At 30.9% G+C, this 23,072-nt stretch overlaps 1 protein-coding gene across 1 annotated transcript; it reads left to right on the forward strand.

Annotated features, from left to right (window-relative positions):
* The first annotated feature begins 8,256 nt into the window (after window positions 1-8,256).
* On the forward strand, window positions 8,257-17,962 carry LOC107448583 (small ribosomal subunit protein uS11A). The gene is made up of 5 exons (XM_016063849.3): window positions 8,257-8,555; window positions 9,210-9,366; window positions 10,034-10,195; window positions 13,570-13,646; window positions 17,854-17,962. Exons 2-5 carry the CDS (start codon window positions 9,218-9,220, stop codon window positions 17,919-17,921), a joined length of 456 nt encoding a protein of 151 aa, XP_015919335.1. The 5' UTR covers window positions 8,257-8,555; window positions 9,210-9,217; the 3' UTR covers window positions 17,922-17,962.
* The last annotated feature ends 5,110 nt before the right edge of the window (window positions 17,963-23,072 follow it).

The raw sequence follows: 23,072 nt of genomic DNA on the forward strand, positions 1-23,072 counted from the left end.
AGGTTATCAAACTTGGCGAGTTACTCTAGAATCTAGCTTTCCGCAGGAGAAATTTTTCATGGCGAAATATATTTCACCTCTAATAATGGTATATTAAAATTTCAGCTAAGTTTCAAATGTGAAAAAAATTGTTTTAAAAATATCAAAATTCAAACAAGTTATGGCAAGATTACTTCCCCGATGCGCAATCTTGACATAAATTGTATTTTGAAAAGCAAAATCAGAATTTGAAACAATCTTTGTTTAATCTAGGTTTACCTCATTTTTCTCCTAACTTTTGCGACTATTATTGATGAACTTATTCGCTTTAAATAGAATACTATAACTTTTATATTGTTAAAAAAATTTTCTAAGAGAAAAACTTAGCAAGAACTAGTTTTATAAAAATTAAGATATAAATTAATAAGTATTAAGCATAGAATACCATAAATACTTTGATAAAACGTAGAAATATAGTTATAGTTGTTAAATACTAATATAATACCAAATATAAATGTAGTAGTTTTTAAATGCTAATTACAAAATTCGGAGGCATTGGAGGGCCGGAGAACTAGAGGCTGCATAGCCTATCTTCTGCAATCATTAAAAAAAAAAAATAGAAGTATTTGACATATTTGCTTGTGACAGATACTCTAACTAGTTAAGATTAATTTTAAAAGTGAGAAAAAGAATAAATACCAATAATATTGAGATTCAGGGGGAGAAAAGTGCCCTGTCAATCATTCTATAATAATTCTAAGGTCAATTTTTTTTAAACTCCTTTCAAAAAAATTTGGCACTCAGCCAATTACAGATTGCTACCCGTATGAGCTAACTAATTGCGTTTTATAGCGGGACGCTAGAGGTTATAGTAGAGAAAGTGATTATCTTTCCGTGTACGAATTCTTTTCTAAAGTTAGAACATAAATTATTTGTAAGCTTATTTTCTGCGGAGATGTCCACATAATTATTGATTTCTGTGATAAAATTGTGTCGAAATGACAAAACACGTAGGAAAATAATTAAGAGGTTTAAGTATGTGACGTCATTCTGACGCAATTGACGGTTGAAATTTTGATTTGTTAGTCGCAGAATAGGCCATGGGTGAAAGCCCTTATATAGCAAGACGGAAAAGAGAAAAGCCTGGTACCTAAACATTTCATTCCAGCATTTTTTTCGAAAAAAATGAAATATCTGTAACTATCAAGATTTCTTTTATAATTCTGGCATATATATAAAACTGCTTCTTTTCCGAGATAAAGTAGATATTGTTGAAAAATTTAAAAAAAGAATAAGTAAACTCCTCCCCAAAACTAGCAATAACTGAAATGGTTTTACTACCAGCCTTTCCTCTTTTCCGTCTCGCTTTCACCCCTGGAATAGGCCTGTTAAATTCCATACTTCAAGACAATGTAAGAAGCTGGGATATGTCGCCCCCTCGGCAAGAAAATTGACACAAGTCAAAAAACAGCATTTGAGAAAAATCAACTTAAGGAATACTGTCCCGAATACTTTAAGAATACTTAAAGAAACTATGTCGTAACTACCACTACATCAATTCACTGGTATATAAGACTTGCTAACTTGATTCAATCACGAGATACCTTTTGATAGATGATGGTTAGCATGATCGATAACTTCGCCCCCAGATTCGTGATCCGGACGTGATTTGAACGCGCAGCAACGCTCATTTCGAAAAAATCTTGACAGTAACGCCCACTTCTATCAGGTAACGCCTACTTCGTTGGATGGTCCACATTGAACAGTTGACTTGCTACTTGTGACTGCGACATAATCAACCTCCTCACGCTGTTGCTACTCAGTTTCGTCTCGATTAAACACAACGTCTGCCCGCATACACTCGACTGCTAATGGCAACACAGGAGCGACTACCACTTTGAAGTTAATACACCTCTCACATTCAGTACAAAAAACCCGGTGATCTTAAAACCAGCTCTCCCTGTTTGTCACAAGTACAGCAACCAGTGGTATCCGTTCATCGAATTCTATACCTGATAAAATTCTGGCTGGGGAGTATTGTGAAGTAACTACCACTACGAAATTTAAACATCAATTCACTGGTATATAAGACATGCTAACTTAATTCAATCACGAGGTATCTTTTGATAGATGAAGGTTGGCATGATCGATAACTCCGCCCCCACAATTCTAATACTTATTTTGAAATAGCACAATCTTAGTACGATCTAGAGATAAGACAATTTGAGCTTAATGAGGCACTGCATACATATTTTTTATTGACATAACCTCAAAATTGCTGTTTTTNTGGCGTAACTACCACTACGAAATTTAAACTGACCAGTTTAACCAGTGAACTAAACTTATTCAATCACGAGGTACCTTTTGATAGATGAAGGTTGGTATGATCGATAACTCTGCCCCCACAAAACTAATACTTATTTTGAAATAGCACAATCTTAGTACGATCTAGAGATAAGACAATTTGAGCTTAATGAGGCACTGCATACATATTTTTTATTGACATAACCTCAAAATTGCTGTTTTTTGACATGTGGTGCGATGTGATGTTGCGAAAAAATATACTTCTCCGAAATTATAGAATTTAGAGGAAAATTACATGAACGCTCTTGTACGCCACACATAGCATATTTAAATAAAGTCTTCCACTCACAACTTCACTCTGAAAAAAAATGAAAAAAATTATGGAAATTTAGAACAAATTAGTTAAAGATCCCATAATTATCAAGTATGATATTTGTTTCAAAATTCTTCGGAAAAAAAGTACTTAAGCATTGTTCAGCTAAAACTTTTAAACATTTGTGAAGATTGATTTGGGTTTTACTAAACTAGTACCAAAGAAATGCTTTGTGTCTGAGGTCGGCTAATAAACCCAACTCTAACTAAACACTATCATAAAATGCCATTTAACGCGATTTTTATTTTGCAAACTATTTACATTAACTGTTGCCAGTTGCAACTTTACAAAAGTTCTAGTCGCAATAAAATCTGAGAGCTATCTAGGGAAATGTTACAAGACAGTGTTCTTTCCTAAAAAAGCTACTCTCTGACAGAGGTCTCAAAGCTCCATCTTTGGTGATATGATCTTGCACATTTGGAGACTAAGTCATTTTTAAAACTGCTTAATAAATCTACGTACTTTTCTTTATTCTCATGTATTATAATTTATCCAGAATTTTATAACTAGAAAAATCAATTTAACGAGAATGTACTATGAATTTAAAGAAATTCTAAATTTTTTCTCAACTGTTTAAGTTCTTTTTTGTTCACTTTATCCCCTCAGCAGTAACAACTCTAGCGACAACTTGTAGAAGGACTAATTTTCAATAGAAAATATAAACAGAATAAAAGAATGTATCGAATTGAAATCTTGTTGGCAAAGTTACCTTGATGGGTAACTTCAAACACAAGGTTTTTCAATTTTACTGTAAAAATATTTAACAATAAATTGAACTCTAAACCTTAACTTGACTTGTGAAAATTTTTTCATTTTCCTTAGAGAAGTACACGGATTTCTGATTTCTTGGAACTTAAAAGCTGGACAATGTGTCACCAGTAGATGGTATGCATTAAAACTTCAAAGCTTAGTTCTATAATCTGACAAGAATTTCAATGCTCACGATTAGTTGAAATTGTGTTTCTCGAAAAGCTATGAAAATTTTCAGGAAAGTTACTGAAAGTTGAAAAATTCACTGAAACAAATTCAAATTGAAAAACATCAAGAAAAAGATATAGCATTACATATAAAAAATTTATTTACAACTTATACATGAGGGGTTTGAAGTTAAAACAGTTGCAAATTAACAAACACTTTTAAACTTAAAAATGCACACTTAAAAATACACCGTTTTTACAACAGTTTTCGTTTACAGCAATTATCACGAAATCTATGAGCCATTTACAAGCCTTCAAATACATGCAAAACAAGATCTACAATATCGAAAAATGGTGCTCACAATGGAAGATAAAACTACACCCGGATAAGTGCCAAATGATTATTTTCAATAGTAAAAAGAAAGGTAGAACTATTCCTGATATAGTCCTATACAAGCAGATCATTAAACCCACAAAGAGTGCNACTAAACTAGGACCAAAGAAATGCTTAGTGTCCGAGATCGGCTAATAAACCCAACTCTAACTAAACACTATCATAAAATGCCATTTACCGCGATTTTTATTTTGCAAACTATTTTCATTAACTGTTGTCAGTTACAACTTTACAAGTTCTAGTCACAATAAAATCTGAGGGCCATCTAGGGACATGTTGCAAGACAGTGTTCTTTCCTAAAAAAGCTACTCTCTGACAGAGGTTTCAAAGCTCCATCATTGATGACATTGAGCACATTTGGAGACTAAGTCATTTTTAAAACTGCGTAATAAATCTACGTACTTTTCTTTATTCTCATGTATTATAATTTATCCAGAATTTTATAACTGGAAAAATCAATTTAACGAGAACGTACTATGAATTTAAAGAAATTTTTTCTCCCCTGTCTAAGTTCTTTTTTGCTTACTTTATCCCCTCAGCAGTAACAACTCAAGCGGCAACTTGTAAAAAGACTAATTTTCAATAGAAAATATAAACAGAATAAAAGAATGTATCGAATAGAAATCTTGCAGGCAAAATTATCTTGGTAATATGGGTAACTTCGAACTCTAGGTTACTCAATTTTACTTCAAAAAAATTTAACAATAAATTAAGCTCTAAACCTTAACTGAACTCGTGAAATTTTTTTCGTTTTCCTTAGAGAAGTACACGGATTTCTGATTTCTTGGAACTTAAAAGCTGGACAAAGTGTCCCCAATAGATGGTATGCATTACAACTTCAAAGCTTAGTTCTATAATCTGACAAGAATTTTAATTCTCACGAATCTTAGTTGAAATTGTGTTTCTCGAAAAGTTATGAAACTTTTCAACAAAGTTACTGAAAATTTAAAAATTCACTGAAACAAATTCAAATTGAAAAACATCAAGAAAAAGATTTAGCATTGCATATAAAAAATTTATTTATAATTTATACATGAGGGGTTTGAAGTTAAAACAGTTACAAATTAGCAAGCACTTTTTAAACTTAAAAATGCATACTTAAAAATATACCTTTTTTACAACAGTTTTCATTCAATTTACAATTAACCAGAAAATTATACATAAATATAAACAGATTTTAACAGACGGATTTTAGAACAAAACAAACTTATCTGAATTCTTTACAATATCAAATGAAACATTCAAAATGTTTTGAATGGAAACCATTTTACAAGAGCTTTATTTCAGGTAAAACATTTCGAATGTGTAAAGTATTCTAAAAGAAATTATTTTAGAGGTAGTTTATTTCAATTTCTGCTATTTTTAAATTCTAGCATAAATTACGAAAACGTTGACAAATCAAAAAATTTTAAACCTGTAGCATATTACAAGACCAAAGCTTTAAATAAAGTTTAACTATTGTAGTTAAATAGTAAAGTGTTTAAGATTGATTTTTCTTCCTATTGCTGATTTTGTTTAATTTACTCTGAAGTAGAGACCATCATAAAATTCTTAATGTATTTAAATTTAAGTTTAAAGTGAAAGTAAAGTGACAAAAATTTCTACCAGCATTAAAATACAAAATTTATAAATTTTGTTAAAGAGTTTAGATTTTGCATGTAGTGCCATATTAGCAAGTATTAAAATACCTACCATCGTAAGAGAATTAATAAGGGCATATTCTCTAAGTGGAGAATGCAGGCACTGAAACTGAGCGAGAGCTTTCTATCGTATACGGATTATCGCATACGGATACCGTATACGATACGTAAAATTATAAACGTAAAAATGAAGAATTCCTACGAAAAAAAAAAAAGAAAAAAAGATTCTAAAAATTCCTCCTATTGAAATAAAACACTTTCAGAATGTTTCTTTGTTTTTTATTCTTAAAGTTCTTAATCAGACGTAAAAAATCATTCTGTAGAATCAGAATCAAATGGGGGATATCATCAAAACGAGAAAAAAAAAATTATTTACAAGTAAATTTTTAATTATAAAAATCATAACACTTATTTGCTTCATAAATCCGGAGAACTCCAAAAGATATGTTCTTCGTTTGAAAATTTTATTCTCAAATAATATATACACAGATTACTCCTTCATTACTTTCAGATGACATACTACACAACAAAATTTTATAATTGTAAGATTATGATATGAATTTCAATATGTAGCTTAAAAACAGAATAGCTGAATTCTACTTGAAATTATTCTTTCAAAATTAAAAAAATGCTTACCAAGAAAACGATAAAAAATTATAAATAATCAACACAAATGATGCTATTTCAAGTAATTCGGATGATTCTTTGTAGTATTTTTCCTAATTATAAAGAAACAGAAATATATATTGAGAAGAAGAATATTCTATAACTATTGCAGTTCCGCACGTTCTGAAATCTTATTTATTCATTGAAATAAAGTAAGAAATGTTGACTTCACTTTAATTCGTAATGAATTGAAAAAAAAAAAAGAAATGTATTTTACCATAATACACACATCTGTAACGGTATACGATCCCGTTATCAGAAGTTATCGGTTGCAAGTTTGTTGATAATAGAAGTTAAAAATTATTAAGAAATTGTTCTGCAAATGTGTGGCGTGTGTTATAATTTAATTACATTGTTGGTATAATTAAATAAAATTGTTGATCAATCTTAGGCTTAAGTGTTATAATTTATATAAAGTTATTGTAATAATTAAAACATAAACCAGGTATAATTTAAAAATTGGTATTCAGTATTATCCATTGACAAAATTAACCCAGTGTTATAATTTATAAAAATTGTTTATTACCACAGTGTTATAATTTAACCTTTTCCGGGGGGCTGTGACAGCAGTTGTCACATCTGATCTTGGGGTCCTGTGGTGGGCAAGTGACACTTTCAACGTAAGAAATGGGGAAAAAATCTCCTCCTCAGTTAAGAGACAGGATCAAGTTACATCGGGACGTGTTTTATTGTTTTAGTGTTTACGAGAGGTCTCACCTTTTTAAGTTAAAAGAGTGACTAACGCGCTCTGCGTCGAAGATTCGAAAAAAGGAGGGAGAAAAAACAGCGCCCTCTGGCATTCGCTGATAGGCTCTCATACCATTACGTCACTCCTCTTCATTCATTACGTCACTCCTCTTCATCCATTACGTCACTCCACTTCAGCCATTTACTGCCTGTTATAGGGAATAATCGTTTGCGAAGGGACTTAAAAAAAAGAAAATCGCATACACGCGACCCAACCACCAGCCGATTGTACAAAACAGATTAAAAACATTAAAAGAAAATAAAAATACTTTTAACAATTCAAATGTTGGTTTGTGATGTCTCGTTTTTTTTTTTTTTTTTTTTTTTTTTTTTTTTTTTTTTTTTTTTTATAAAAATTTATGTACCGATCAAAATTAATATATAGCATTCCATCTCATCAAGGAAAAAAAAAAGATATATATTTTATTTTTTCAAATTTTTTTTTCAAATTTAAGACTTATTGACAAACCTCCCCATAACTATCTACTATCTACACGTGTTAAAATTAATATATAACACGTGTTCTGTTTCGAAAGGACCTCCCAATGTTCTGGTTAGTATTTTCAAGTTTTTCTGCCTTTCTCATAGGGAAATTTCGCTTTTTATTTGCTGCTTAGAAAATGGCATTCGACTTTACCAATGATTTTGTTAGTACTAAATGAAAACTTAATAAAAAAAAAGCCTGAAATACCCATCCGCTAAAGGGCGAATTCAAGCGTTGCGATCGCGAATTGCTTAGAAACCACATGTGATACAAACTGCACCCCTACAAATTAAACGCGTCCCGCAGTGGACTGATCGTTAAAAGACACGGTTCCCAGCAGATCACCGAAGCATCACTGGCTACGGTCAGCGTGCGGGTGGGTGATCACTTGGATCAGTCTGCGTAGGGACCGAGGGTGTGCGGTATTGGTCCTTGTTAAACTATTCTACCTTAAAGTGCTCGACTTCGCGTGCAGGTCGTCGGGCTACCGAAGAGGGGGTGCCATCCCGTCTGCAGAGGATCAAAATTGGGATGGCATGTCTTTGGATCATCCTCAGGGGTGTTTCCCAGACCGTCGCCAATAGCCCANCGCCAAAAGCCCATTGTGCAGATCTAGTGCGACATAAGTAAACTACAATAACAACAACGAATTAAACACAATGGTTTGCTATCACATTTGTGAATCACATGCAGTTAGAATAATATACGCAGCATTAAAGAGCCATTCTCATTGTATCTATTTTTCGCCTGCTAACGAGGACCAAATCATTGAATATTTTGAGACTAAACATTTTCGACCAATAGGCTTCTTATTCGCATGCAAAAAAAAATCAGGGAGGGTCATTGGTGCTTAACGCGCCAACTCGTCTCGCTAGTGAGAAGTATCTTTGAAATCTTACTTAAAACTTGGCCACAGAGGTTCTATTTCTCATCTCGAACGAAGTTAATCGTACTTCTCAACTCTAGATTCCATTCAATATGGATGTTTGGTGAGCGAGTTGGGTGGCTTTCTTCAGGAGTCTTATTAAAAAAATACCTATCTTAAATAATCGTAAGTAATCCTTTGAAATTTAATAAACAATTAGATCTTGTATGAATCTAGTATATTGAACTTTTAAAAAGTGTATATATTTTTTTTCTTTTGGTCTGATAATTATTTTAAAGCATTTGTTATTTTTCGCCGTGTCAAGGCTTCGTTGTAGGAAAAATAGTATTTCGATTGTTTTCCTATAAAATTACTTAGGTTATTCATCTAACGTGTAATCCCGTAAATCAATTATTCTGGAATTGAAGTAATTTCAAGCATACATTTTGAAAGCTTAAGTCTAAAAGAAATATACCTTATTCAAATCTTAATCATGGATACATTTGTAACTTATGTCTAGAATTTAATACTTGATTGAATTCTGCGAATAATAAAAGTTCTGTTCTTAAAATTAAGATTTCGGAATTTTCACGTGGTTAATTCATTTTCTACTTTTCAATGCATGTTAATGCTTTATAATTTTAAAGCTATTATCTTGATCGTTTGTGTAATATTTATTGCAGTACCTTAGTGCTGTAAGGCATCTTAACTCTTGAATAAAAAATTTTTTCCTGAATGCTTTAAGTATAACTTGTTTTGATCATAAAAAATGTGTTTTATGCAGTTATTCTGTGGGGCATTAGAGTATGTAATGTATTTATAAATCTTTTTTTATAATAGAATAAATTATGGCTCCTCGTAAGGGTAAAGTGAAGGAAGAACAGCCAGTTGTTGCTTTAGGTCCTCAAGCATTAGAAGGCGAAAACGTATTTGGAGTTGCTCATATTTATGCCAGCTTTAATGATACCTTTGTGCATGTCACAGACTTGTCTGGAAGGTAAGAAAATTCTTAAGTTGAGGTTTTTAGTATTTAAGATTTTTACTGCTCAATATATACTTGAGAAATCTGAACATTGTGTCATTATTCCCATGAAGGAAAATTATTTTTTTTTCAAACCCATGACATTTTAATATGTATGAAAACTAAATGTTAATTTTATAACTTTGATTGTGTATTGTTTTCGATACTAGAAACACCAAAAACACATTTTTAGATTCAGTAATCATGCCTTGGACTGAAGTGTGAAACATTTTTCCCGAACTGCAACAGATGCTCACTGTCTTCATTATTAGCTGTAGTAGGTCATTAAAAGAAATAATTTTAATTTTTGACTAATGTCTAGTAGTTGAAAAAACCTTTCATAGTTATGTGACCAAATGTGTTTCATCATAGAAAACATTTTGAACACATACATTGGTTAGCATTATAAATAAATTATTTAATTTTGCTTCGAAAAGACACTATCTCTTAACCAATGTGTGATAACTTGGAAATCTTTCTGATTGATATCCATTTTACTATATGAGGCAAAATAATCGTCATACTTTGGCGATGCCAGAGTAACAGCCTGCAAGATGCTAACATTTCCCATTGGATGTGTTTACGACTATTGAGTATCCGTAGTTAAGAGTTTGTTAAACTGATGTGTTCCTATGAATTTTAGGGAAACCATTGCACGTGTCACTGGTGGCATGAAAGTCAAAGCAGACAGAGATGAAGCTTCTCCATACGCTGCGATGTTAGCTGCACAAGACGTTGCTGAAAAGTGCAAAACAGTAGGAATAACAGCTCTTCATATTAAATTAAGAGCAACTGGTGGAACAAGGTATTTCATTTTTAATTTTGCCAAATTTAATTTTTTTAAGTTTATGTGCTAAAAAATACCGTGAAGAAATGTTGCACTGATTTATAACATTATAGGCGTAAATTGTGCGTTTTAAAAATTGGTGATCTTAATGATAAAAGTGATAAACTAATCTGTAATATTACCTGTTTCTATACAGTAATGTTTTTTCCCCCGTCTTATTTGCAACATTTTTAATAAATGATACGTTATGATGTCATAAAAGAAGTTAGAAAACTACTCTCTACAGGAACGAGATTCTTCTGCTTTTTTTCACTGTTGATTCACAAATTTCAGCCTTTTTATCAAAAAAAAAAAAATTTCCGTACATATTCTGCTTTTTCTGGAAATTCAGTCGTTCTAATAAAATAATTTTATCTTTGTCCAATTTTCAAAGAAAATTCAATCAACGTGGCTGCCAACCCTTCCGCATTTTTACTTATTTTCGCTGAAAATAAGATTTTTTGTCCTTCAACCAGATAAATTGGTTTTTTCGTAATTCAGACGTCTCGCTGCATCCTGTTTGCTGGTGCGAAAACGAGAAAAAATAAAAGAAAATATCAGGTTAAATTATTTATTTGTTCTTTCTATTAATCTTGTAAATTTTTTATTTACTAAGACTAAGCAAAAACAATATAAACCAGCCTTTTAGAAATCCCAAGTCCAGAATGTTCTAATATCTTGATTCTTATTCACCTGATTTTAATATTAAAAACCGATTTTTGTATTTACTTTATTTAACGTTGTGCATTATAATTCCTATTCGTGCATTTTAAATATCGTACATTGCTATTTTTTATTACAAGATTTAAAAATCCAAAATCGCGATTTTATCAATCATCCATGCTCCTATTTATCTGATTTAAAATTTGCTCTTTGTGATTCTTATTCATGTGATTATCATACATTGCAATTCTTATTTAACGAGATATAAAAATCCAATAGCGTGATTTGTAATTAAGCTTTTTTAAAATTCTATGTAGCGATTCATATTTCCAGAGTTTAAAATCCAATCGCATTTTTTGTCAAATTTTTTAATATCATAGCTCCTACATATTACATACATATTAATTCTTGAATTTCCTCTTTTTTTACTCTTGACTATCATCCCTGTCTCTAATTTTATTTGGTTATTTCATGAAAAAATTTTTGTTAAATTTAATTTATGATTATGGTGATTTTATTTTGTGTTTTCTCATGGTTTTTCGTATTCATGTATATCTAATATATAATTTTTAAAATGTTTGCTACTGCCTGCTCGCAAGATGTTAACATACATATGTGACTCTTCCAATTTTTTTTTGGATTTTTGCATTTTGAATTAATAGCGCTAGCTAATATTGCTTTCATATTCATCTGATTTAAAAATTGCTTGTTACAATTCATATTTAAACGAATATGAAATCTGATACCGTGGTTTGTATTCACGACTGTTTTAAATTCTACAAAGCTATTTATTTGCTATTATCCTGTTCTAAATATCCAATATTATGATGCTTGTTGAGTTTTCTCTAAAATAAGTCGCTATAAAAGTGGGATATTTGTAGTTAATTTATAGTCTTAGTTAAAGAAAATTGTGCAATGCATCATATATAATAGATATCAATTAAGTGCAAATATAATTATCACAGTTTAGTGTCAAAATTACCCGTTACTATCCCTGTGGCAGAATCGCGGTGACATTGTCGCAGAACGTTAAGAGTTCTTGCAGAAAGACTTTTCTATTGAAAAAAATTACTTTTCTTTTATACAAAAATTTACACGTAATATTTGAATCATGAATTTGGATAATCACTTTTTGATGGTCTCAATTTACGACGATAGTATTGTAAATCGATGTAATGTTTCGCTTGTATTTTCGGCAGTTATTGATTTTCACATGGATTTAAAATGTCCCAATATATTTCAAATAGTAAGGAAAATTAGAATCGGTCATTTGAGTATTTACTTTTTAAGGCAATAATTCTATCGAGTTTTTGGCAGTTATTGCTATAGATTTCTCAATAGTTTAAATCCGATATTTTTTATGCAATTTAATTTATTACTACAACATAATCTCGAAACGCGCATTTAAGGAGCCTGGTTCGCGTAATTTTGTCCTCGCTATTTTTTTCGGTGATTCATACTACAGGTTTCATGATTTTTAATTATATTTTTTATTGTGATAATTATTTACAAAATGCAAAGGAGGAAATAATTTGTGTACCCCCCTTCACAAAGTTTGAGAATATCAACCATAATATTAGAATAAAAAATTATTACATGTTTATCAAAAAAAATTATCTAGTTTTTTTTGTGTGAACACAACGCTTGTGTTATTTTAAGCTGGAGTGTTTTGTCGCAGATAGTGGGAAAAAATTCTGCCATCTTAATGCTTACTTAAATAGCTATCATGTTTTGATTAGATGACAAGATAATCTGAAGTTACTAGCTAGTAAATAATCCCTGCAATTGTTAGTCAAGTTAGAAATTATTTGCAAGTAAATGATGCGGAGTCATTAATGCTCGTGATACTAATCATTCTTTATAGCATTGAAATCTGATAGAGAATAAGTTTTGTATGAAGTTATTAAAAATTTAATCTGAGAAAAAAAATCTTGTAAAAGAATTTCTGGAATATAATTTCAATAATGAAATTTTGTTTTGCATATTGCATTATATCAGAGTCACTAAAAGTTACGGCTTTTTAATTTCTGATGTTAGCAGATTTGCGCATGACATCCTAATTGTGTTTTGTAAAGTAATTAAATGACAAAAAATTGTTTCATTAAATTTTCATATAATTTGATTTTTTGTGGGTAATATAAATTGCTTAAGTTTTGAGAAGAGTTTGTTAAGAATGTTTATTAAGTTGTTAAAAGGTGTTTTAACCTTTGGTTTTTACTATGGTTTTAATTACAGGCTCTATTGAAATGTGTTTAATTTTTATCATCCTCTTCAAAGATTTCTAGTTTATTGTGCACCAGGTATCACTAACAAATGATATCTGTTTATTAATGGGTTTTGCACAGAATACTTGCATTTCAGAATAATTTGCATATTAGAAATGATTCCTTCTCAAATACTTTTGAAAAATTTAGAGTTGATGGTAGCTTACACATGATTTCAAATAGAATTCTTTAAAGTATATAATACAATATATTTTCTTTATGAAAATTCGATTCTCTGATTTTTGAGATTCAGGAAATGTGTACTTTTTCCCTTTAAGTGGGACTTTTCACAAACAGTTCCAAATTATAAACTTTTTTTTATTATCTTTTTTGAAATCTTAAGTATAAAACACTATATTCATTAGTTTTCTGTCATGAACTCTTGGAAGTTTTCCTAAATGTTAAATTTTTGCTTTTTGTTAATAGAACCAAAACACCTGGTCCTGGTGCTCAGTCAGCTTTGCGTGCGTTAGCCCGTAGTGGAATGAAAATAGGAAGGATAGGTAAGTGGCTATTAACAGTCAATATTAGTGAAACTTATGCATATGTATTGTGAAAAAAATTTTCTCATAAAAAGTTATTTACCAACTTGCATTTTAATATTACTTTTGAAAGTATGAAGGGAGAGAGCAATGCAATTGTTGAGAAATTTCTAAGTATTGTTGCTAAATTTTCATGTCTCTGTAATTTTTTATTTTAATTTGGTTTATTTGTCTTGGCTAATACTAGGCAAGATAAGTTGCCTCTAGACTTATCAAATGAGTGTATCTAAAGAAGTACCTACAAATGTACTTAAGAAAGAGTATTTAGTGAGTGTACTTAAAAAAGTACTACAGTTCTTTTTAGTATTAAAAAGCTGAGTAATTAGCATTAAAACTTTCTATAAGCTTAATAAGTTCTTAATATTATCTGTTAAATAGTATAGTATGTTCCATATCTGTTAAATAGTATATTTGTCTATTTACACTGCTTAGAAGAGCATATATGAAAAGTGAAGAATTTTAGTTAGTATAAAGATAGAATTTCGCAATTGTTTCTAAGATTAAAACTTATATTTAAATAGTTATTTCAGGAGACTTTTCTGTAATCCTAGCAATGTTTTTTTTACGTAAATTTGGTTGAAAACCTGCAGCCCGCGAAATCTTCTGAACGCACTGAATTTCTTTTCTTAAAAAATAATGAAATGTAAAATAGAAATAAAATTTAAGAAAATTAAAACATTAAAAATGAATTATTTTAGATTACAAATTTGAGTCATCACTTTTTATTGCTTTCAATTTGCACAGATTCTATCGTAAGTCTATTTCGTTTCTCGAATATTTCCATCAAAATCTACTTTTAATATTAAAATTGAAGTTTAGTAATTCAATTACTTTTAAAGGATACGAGTTCACACTGTTTAGGTTATGTCTCCCTTTCTTTTCTTGTTTTTACATAAGTATGGACACATTATACTGCTTGAAGATAATGCATATCTTGTGGGCGGGAAGTGTATCCTAAAGTAATTTCTGGCTCTAGAGGTGTTAAGCACCTTGAAGAAGTGCTTGATACAAGTTTTATATTTATTTGTTATTACTTAGTAGATTTTATAATTTTAGTGCTTATTGTTAGTGCTTATTGTTAGTATGTATTAGATTTAAATGATTACCTTTGCCCATGCTCCTTCTCGCAGCATAGGCGCAGAGCTGTATGCCGATGTCATAGTTGTTTTCACTATTATTTACAAACTTAGTTGGTTTACTGCAGAACAATATTCCTTAGCATGCCTGTGATATTCATAAGCAGTCTATTTTGTTTAATTCAAGTTAATAAGACCTTTAAAAGGGTATTCAGGCCTTTATCTCCTTGGTTTTTTATGGATATGGATGCATTATACTGCTTGAGGATTGCATGTCTTGTGAGCGGGAAGTGCATCCTAAAGTAATCTCTTGCTCTAGAGGTGTTTCACACCTTGAAGAAGTGCATGGAACAGGTTGCATTTTCTTCTATTAAGTACCAGGGTNACCAGTATTATACCCTTGTCATGTCAAAAACCACTTTTTGACGTCAAAAACCCAACCCTGTTAAGTACGTTTTATAAGTTTAATGCTAATGCTGGTTAACACTTGATTGGATTAGGTTATTCATTGGGTTAATATTCTTAAGTCAGTCTTAGTTTTCTAAATTTTCAATTTCTTCATTCATGTTTGAAGTCAAATGGAATTTCTTCAATGAGATATTCAAATGTTTTATATATACCTTGCCTTCTGTTTAAAAGGTAATAAGTGATTTTGTGCTACTTAAAGGTTTTGATATCTTGTGGGTGAGAAAATGCCTCCAAATATTAAATCTAAGATTAAACTAAAAAAAAATTTAATTTAACTTCATTGGTATTTCAAATTTAAGAAATATTGAACTGGAGTAACTCAGCCTGACCCTGTATAATAACATTCGACTTCTCTTTTGCTATTATCTATGTATTTGATTTTGTCTCAAATTAGAAATATAGATTATAGAGGGTTTCCGCAGTCCTTAAAAGTTATTAAAAACTTTTTATTTTGAAAAATTAGGCTCCTTCAAAGTTCTTATATTTTATTCAAGGTTTATATAAGTTCTTAATTTCCTGTGTATCTATTTGATCATAATAAATAATGTTAGTCTTACAAAATGTTTGAAATAAAAATTTTGAGCTTTGTTTAGAATGATATTCTGCCTTAGTGCTAGAGCCTTTTAGTGACAAAAAAGGGTTTTTGTGAGGTGGATTTGCCTCTTGGCAAAGGGGAAAAGCATGCTCTGGCTGCATTTTTTGTGGACATTGGAGCATTCTGAAAAAGTACAATAAGGTGTAAGAGTGGTATACATGTCAGCTTTAATAAGGTACCCACATTGACCTACGATTGACTAGATTTTAAAAAATCAGATTTTTGTTATTAATAAAGAAGTAATGTTGAAAATATTTCTGTGCAGTCCTTAAGGTGGACAACTATTTATAAAAGCGTGGAGAATTAAATAAGTGTTAGATATTTCAATATATTTTAACTAAATGTAAATTTTTAAAAAACAGTAATGTTTTTTAAAATTCCTAATTTAACTTAAGTATTGCAATGTGATGAAATTTTTTTTGGGTAGATAATTGGATTTGTCCCCTTGGGTTTATGTATATTTGTTAATACAGTTGTTAAATTATTTATAAGTTGCACTTAATTTTTTCTAAAGGATAACTTAAGTTGCAGAAGGAATATCCTTAAACTCTGACTTTTGCTTTGATGAAAGAGAACCCTGTTGTATTGCTCTCCGTTATTCATTGTCTGATTTCTGCACATTTCAATAGAGCTACTTAAATTGGGTCATTTGAATGATATTCAGGGGTGATTTTATTTCAGGTGTAATGCCTGGTTTTTCATGTCCATCCAGGTCTAGAGACAAGGACTAAAGCTTGTGAATTTTTTTGTTGGAATTCTGTGAATCAAAACTTATGCTCTGGTGATTTTTTTAGTGAATTCTCTGTACATACTCTGGAAATGAAAAGTCTCCAAGGAATGCTTGGAATTACTTAATTTCCCAATTTGTCTTTAGAAACTCCTTAGATTATTATTGCGTAGCATCACTGAACTTACTAAGTCTGCTGATGAATTTGCTGTCCAACTAGATTATGTGACTTAGCTAATCAAATATGACTTAGCTGTCAAAGTCTAATAGTTTAGGAAAAGCTTAAGAAGAAAGAGAAATTGAAATGCAAGAGGAAAGTTAGAAGAAAAAAATAACAGCAAATCATTTTAATTTTACATGTTACAAGCAAACTTAATAATTTACTGTGATTATTAAAATATTTGAAGCTGGAAAAAAGTTCTAAAATTTCAGACTCCTTGGATACTCCTTAGATTTCTTCTGATCTCTGTATGAACCCTGATTCTGCAATCTAAAGTTTTAAAGAAATGTTAAGAGGATGTTTTCATGTGTTACATCATATGGCAATTTAATACCTCGGACTGGCTAGTTTTGCCATTTTTTAATATTTGAAACTAAGTTTTGATCTGCTACTACCACAGTTAATATTCACTAGAATTTTTTTCCAGGATTACTCGATTTATAACTTACACATAGTAAATTGTATTCATGCAATTTAGAAATCTGACATTGTGGTTCATATTTGCTCAAGTTTAAAATCCAATATCGCTACTTGTATTCCTTAATTTAGTAACTATAAAGGTGTCATTCTTCATTGATAGGTAACTTAGTTATCAATCTTAGTCTAAAAACATATATGGTATACCAATTTATATTTTGAAATATAGGTGTGGTAATCTATGGGTGATTGTCACAAACACCCATGGATGTTATACAGTGGAAAACTTGATTAATTCAATTTTCCCATCTAAAATTTTTTAGTCTAGATTTTGGGTCATAAACTTGTGCCATTTTTAGACAGTAGTTACAAATATATTATGATTGGCAATTCAGTGGTTTGAATTTCTCTTTGAACATAAATACTAAGCTAAGTTATTTTAAAGTTTGGTCCCCCCCCCCTAGATTTTTATTTACTGATGTTTGAATATGTCTGCATGTTTTGGTTTATGCCTCAAATCTCTATACTGCTAAATATAAAAAACTACAGTTTGATGATTCAATTGATGATAGTGTTAATTGTGTTTAATTTATGAATCAGGTTAAAACTGAAGTGATAAAATTAAAACCTTGTAATTTTTGCTCACTGGTGTGTTTTTCTTACAGAGGACGTTACTCCTATTCCATCAGATACCACACGAAGGAAAGGTGGACGTCGTGGTAGAAGATTGTAAACAGATCAATATCTTTCAAATAAAGAAAAAAAAACCAAGAATTTCTGTCCTTTTTCCCCCTTTTCCCTGTAGTATTTAAGTCTCTTTTCTTCCACGGTTTTCATATTTTAAGAATGTTGACTTGCTTGATTATTTAGATAACTGTTACTTATATACATAGGCCTTGTTTATAGTAATCATTTATAGCTTCTTTTTTTTTGTTCCAAAATTTTCAATTTGTTTAGAATTCCTTTTTTAATTTTTACTTGTCTAATTACTATTCAAAATTAAAAGATAGCGTAAACTTTTCAAATTCATAAATGTAACAGTGGCTCAGAATTTTTTTTACAGTGGCACCCTTGCACATATTATAACACAGAAAATAAAATTAAGAGACCATTTACTAATTATATTTGAGATATAATCATATCTCTTCACTCAAAGGATTCATTGTTTTAACCGCTTTGGTTATACTATAGAAAACTATGTTACAAAATTTCTCCATGCATTAATTTGAAACTATTATGAGTTACTCAGTATTTATAAAAAGTAGTATATTTTTTTATTTTTCTGCTAAGATTTGCTTTTATACTGCAGTAGATCTCATAATGTATAGGGTGTGTAGCGTTTTGGTTAAAATTGTAATGAAATACGTTAAAAATAAAATACAAATTAGTAGGTATATGAAAAATCTGAATAAAAACCCATTACATGTATATTTAAATGTAAAAGCATTGCATATAAACACGTGCAAATCAAGTAATTATTAAAAAACTACAATGCGTCTATTAATTTAGACTTATTATAATATAATACCTGTTATAATATTCTATATTTATATAATATAGTTTATTTTATCCAATCGTCGAATTTATATTATATATCGTCTAATCTAACCAATTGATACACACAAGTGCTAATCGGTTTCAGCTACGTAAAAACAAAGCTGTATAGTATCACCTGAGTAATTAAGAGTTTACATAGAATCTTAAAATACGTCTAATAATTTGACCCGGGCCTGTATGATGCAATAATTTTAACTCATTTTGATTGCCACTAAAACTCAAAGTACTTTTAAACTATGCATAATTTTAAAAACCATGGAGCGAAGAAAAATAGGTCACCAATAAAAGGAGATAAACTATTCCAACTATTGGTGATAATCAAATCACTATTTGTAAAAAATGGAAAAAAAAATGCACACTTTATAAAATAGAATATACACCGAAGAGCCATTACATTATGACCACCCTGCTATAACATGAAGGACCACCTTTAGCCCTCAAAACTGCTAGCACCCGCCGTGGCTTTGATTCCACAAAGTGCTGATAGGTAGTTTGAGGTATGTGGTACGAAGCGCTCACAAACTGGTCCTGCAATTCCCTCACATTTCGAGGGGGTAGCGTGGCAGCACGAATTTGGTTTTCCAAGTAGGACCACAAATGCTCCATTGGATTAACGTCAGGTGAATTTCGGGGCCAAGACATGACTTGAAAGTCACTGGAATGTTCCTCGAGCCAATCCATGACGATTCGACCCTTATGACATGGTGCTTTATCCTGTTGGAAAAACTTGCCATGAATGGGTGAACCTGGTCTGCAACTACAGTGGAGCATCGTTTATACGACGGCGAAGGGACCACCGAAAAACGTCGTATAATCGATTTTTATTTCTGAAACTTACTCTGTTTTCAGTTAATTTTAGTGTTTAGCGTGTTGATTTACATAAATTTCTAAATTAAACAATGCAAAACAAACAAATTACCAAAGAAGAAAAATTGCAGTGAGCTATTTGAATGTATGTTAGCTTTAATTATATTTTCTTTGCTATTAGTCTACAATGCTTTGAATAGCGAGTTGAACTTATTGCTTTCTATGATGCAATTTTAGATTTCTAATCACGGCCAAATCTAATGGCTGAGGTGCAATTTGCAGGAAAAAAGAGAGCTTTTACATTTTCCAAAATAATTAGTATCGATGGGTGCGCTGGACATTGGTTGATGAATAGCAAAATTTTTCGTTTTTGCCTCTTCATAACATTGTCAGTTTTTTCAGTCATCTAGAAAAAATTACGGTCCTCATCCAAGCATTCTTGTTGGCACCCTTTTCTGTACATGGATGAGATTCTTCCGCGGATTTCCGCTTTTTTTCAGATTTTTCCCGCTAATTTCCGCTGAAATTTTTTTTTGCTCAAGTTAAAATATTTTATGAGGAATTTAATTTTCCGCGGAGGGAAATTATTGAAGTCCCTTTTCCCCCCTCTGAAGTTTCTCTAAAAATCATTTCCTTGGGATAAAACTGGTTGACCTTTATACAGGGATGAGATATTTTTTGTCTCTCGAATTTCAGCCTTTTTATCAAATACTCCGATTCTCGAAAAGTTTAGTTTTTTTTTTTAAATTCAGTCACTTATTTTAGCTATTTTCTCCGATTTCACGCACAGAAAATAAGATTTTCCGTATTTTTTATCCGTCGGCTGGATAGCTCGTATTTTCATAATTCAGACATCGCTGCTTCTTGTATTCTGGCTTGAAAACAAACAAAAAAAGAGGAAAAAAATAGAGGTGGATTTGCGGTGAAAATATTTATTTGCTCATTCAATTAATCNCCAACGTTTAACCGAGTCTGTGCGTCGTATAAACGATATATTTTTACATTAAAATGAATAGGTATGATTTGGGACCACACTAGAACGTCGTATAAGTGATCGTCGTATAAACGATGCTTCACTGTATGTTCAAGTAGCTTACAGGCGTCAGGGATTGTTCTAGGAGGATTTTGGGTTCTAATGTGCCCTATGAAAACCTGGGCGACCTCATTGTTATAGAGTCTCCTTTACGTAGGGATAATTTCAATGGATTTCCAGAAGTATTCTTTAAAAATTTTAAGTGTCAGCGAAATTTAAAGGATCCATTTTATGTACACAAATGTTAATTCTATCATACCGCTACTAATTGTCTTTGTACAACTTGCTCACAATTTCACTCTTTCTTTTCATTATAGTAATTGAAAGTAATTAGTAATATATGCGCAGAGTATTCATATTGTCAGCATAATATATTTTTCTTGGTTTGATATTTCCCCCAAAAATTACATAGCCGCCGACTTTTTTGAATTGATGCGACATTTTCTGTCTGAAATCTGCTGAATTTTGAAAATATACACAGATTCCAACTCTACTGGATTTACCATTAGCCTATTGGATTTTGCCAGATTCTGGTTTTTGTAAATTTTTCGAAAATTCCCTAAATTAGGTTTTTCTTAAGAAAAAAATCTCTTGAAATAGAATTTAGTCCTTGCTTGAATATTAAGATTTTTTTTAAAAATTGATTAAATTTTTTTATATTTAAATTGTCTTTTACTATTAAAAAAATGATATAACATAATAAACCTTTTTAAGTTAATTTAATGTCGATCATAAACGGAAAATATTGCAGAGCATTTATTTGTACTGGAGTGATGAAGTTTCCGTATTTTGATAACAAAAATCCCTGAAATTCCCCATTTGTAAAATATAAATGTACAGTTATGTAATTGACATTTCATAAAACCTGAATTTTTTCCTATATTTCCGATTGCTTTAATCTGGAATTTCAACAATAACGAAAGAAGTCACTGGCAAAAAGTATTAATTGGCATAATATTCCCGATCCTTTGAACATCATCTTTATTTATAAAAAGAAGAGAGTGTGTGCGTGTCCCTCTTATTAGACAAGTTGTTAGAAGGGACCCCTAATAGCCCCGGTTACTAAAGATCATTAAAAGATTTAAACTAAATAGTTTTGAATTAATGGAATTCCTACATTGATTTAGAGCTTGTGCCATTGGTATAAATGAAACTGCTAAAGATTTTAAAGATAGCGTCAGTGATGCTTGCCTTATAAAAAGTTGCATGTTCTTAGATAATTATTTTTTGATGTCAGACAAACACAATAATCAGCGGGGAGCCGCGATGGCACAGGGGATAGCGCGTTGTCTTCCAATGAAGTGAACTGGGTTCGAATCCGTATCCGGCTCGCTCCGAACATAGAGCTGGTGTGAAATATCCTCAGTGGTAGACGGATCATGGGTTCGGGTCCCCTTTCTGCCAGGTTAAGCGTGGGGAGTCCTCGTGGTCTTCCTCTCCATGTAACGCAAATGCGGGTTAGTTCCATCAAGAAGGCATATTTCTCCCGATACTTGATCCAGGAGTTTCCTTGTCTTTTGGATTGGGTTTAAAATTACAAGGCTACGGCGTTGAACATTAGTATCGTAAACCTAAAAATTGGGCTGGCTGTTCAACGACGGTTGTAAAATAAAAATCCGCTTCTGACAGCGGACTAATTCGAACTAGTATTTAAATAATATAAGCTACTTGTTTATTTTTTTTCTATATATATAACTATGCCCTTAAAAAATATTTAAATAATTTAACATCATCGATATTTGAAACAAAGAAAAAGCAAAAAAATTGTACTATAGTGTTTAGGGAATAAATTTAAAAAATTTAGGGTAAAAAATTGTCATACTAATAAAAGCACCAATAATACTCTATTAATTTTTATAAAACTTATCAGTTGGAATAAAAAAGTAAACTATGTACTAAAGAGAAAAATTAATGGGGAAATAATGCTAATTCATTTAAGTAATTCGTCGCAAACATTCATACTATTCAGGGACGTAGGTAAGGGAGGGGTTTAGGGTGTTCAAACAACCCCATTGTAAATGACTATTTTTAATATTTTCTCAAACTACGCATTTTTTTAAAAAAAAAAATCTAGTATTTAAAAACTTTTTTGATTTGTTTAATGCTTTTTTTTTCTAGGTAAAAAAGCACTGAAAATCATTTACCACATTGCGAAAACAAGGTATAGTTCGTTCACCAGGAGTTGAGACTTGACTCCACCTTCTCGGACGCAGAGTTCATTTCAGCGCGGGGGTGTAAGAGGAAAAACATCTCCGTTGTTGAAATTGAGACAACCCTTAATTTGCACCAAATACAGAAAGTGAATTCTTTTTCACTTTCTTTGCTTTATCATCTGCTAATATACCCTTTGTTACACTAGCTAATTAAATATAGTTTAAATTTAAAAACTGTTGTTCTCCCAGCGAAATGTCTCATAAAGGACAAACTATTCACTCAAAAGAAAGAAATATCATAAAAAATAGTGTAAAATATCATCAAATTTATGAA

Source organism: Parasteatoda tepidariorum, chromosome 7 (genome assembly GCF_043381705.1).
Source record: "Parasteatoda tepidariorum isolate YZ-2023 chromosome 7, CAS_Ptep_4.0, whole genome shotgun sequence".
NCBI classification, from domain to species: domain Eukaryota; kingdom Metazoa; phylum Arthropoda; class Arachnida; order Araneae; family Theridiidae; genus Parasteatoda; species Parasteatoda tepidariorum.

Bases quoted from the DNA above. Each gene is read 5' to 3' on its own strand.
- LOC107448583 (XM_016063849.3), top strand. From the start codon at position 9,218: ATGGCTCCTCGTAAGGGTAAAGTGAAGGAAGAACAGCCAGTTGTTGCT. The intron at 10,196-13,569 runs GTATTTCATTTT...TTTTGTTAATAG, and splicing joins AGAGCAACTGGTGGAACAAG to AACCAAAACACCTGGTCCTG. The intron at 13,647-17,853 runs GTAAGTGGCTAT...TTTTTCTTACAG, and splicing joins AATGAAAATAGGAAGGATAG to AGGACGTTACTCCTATTCCA.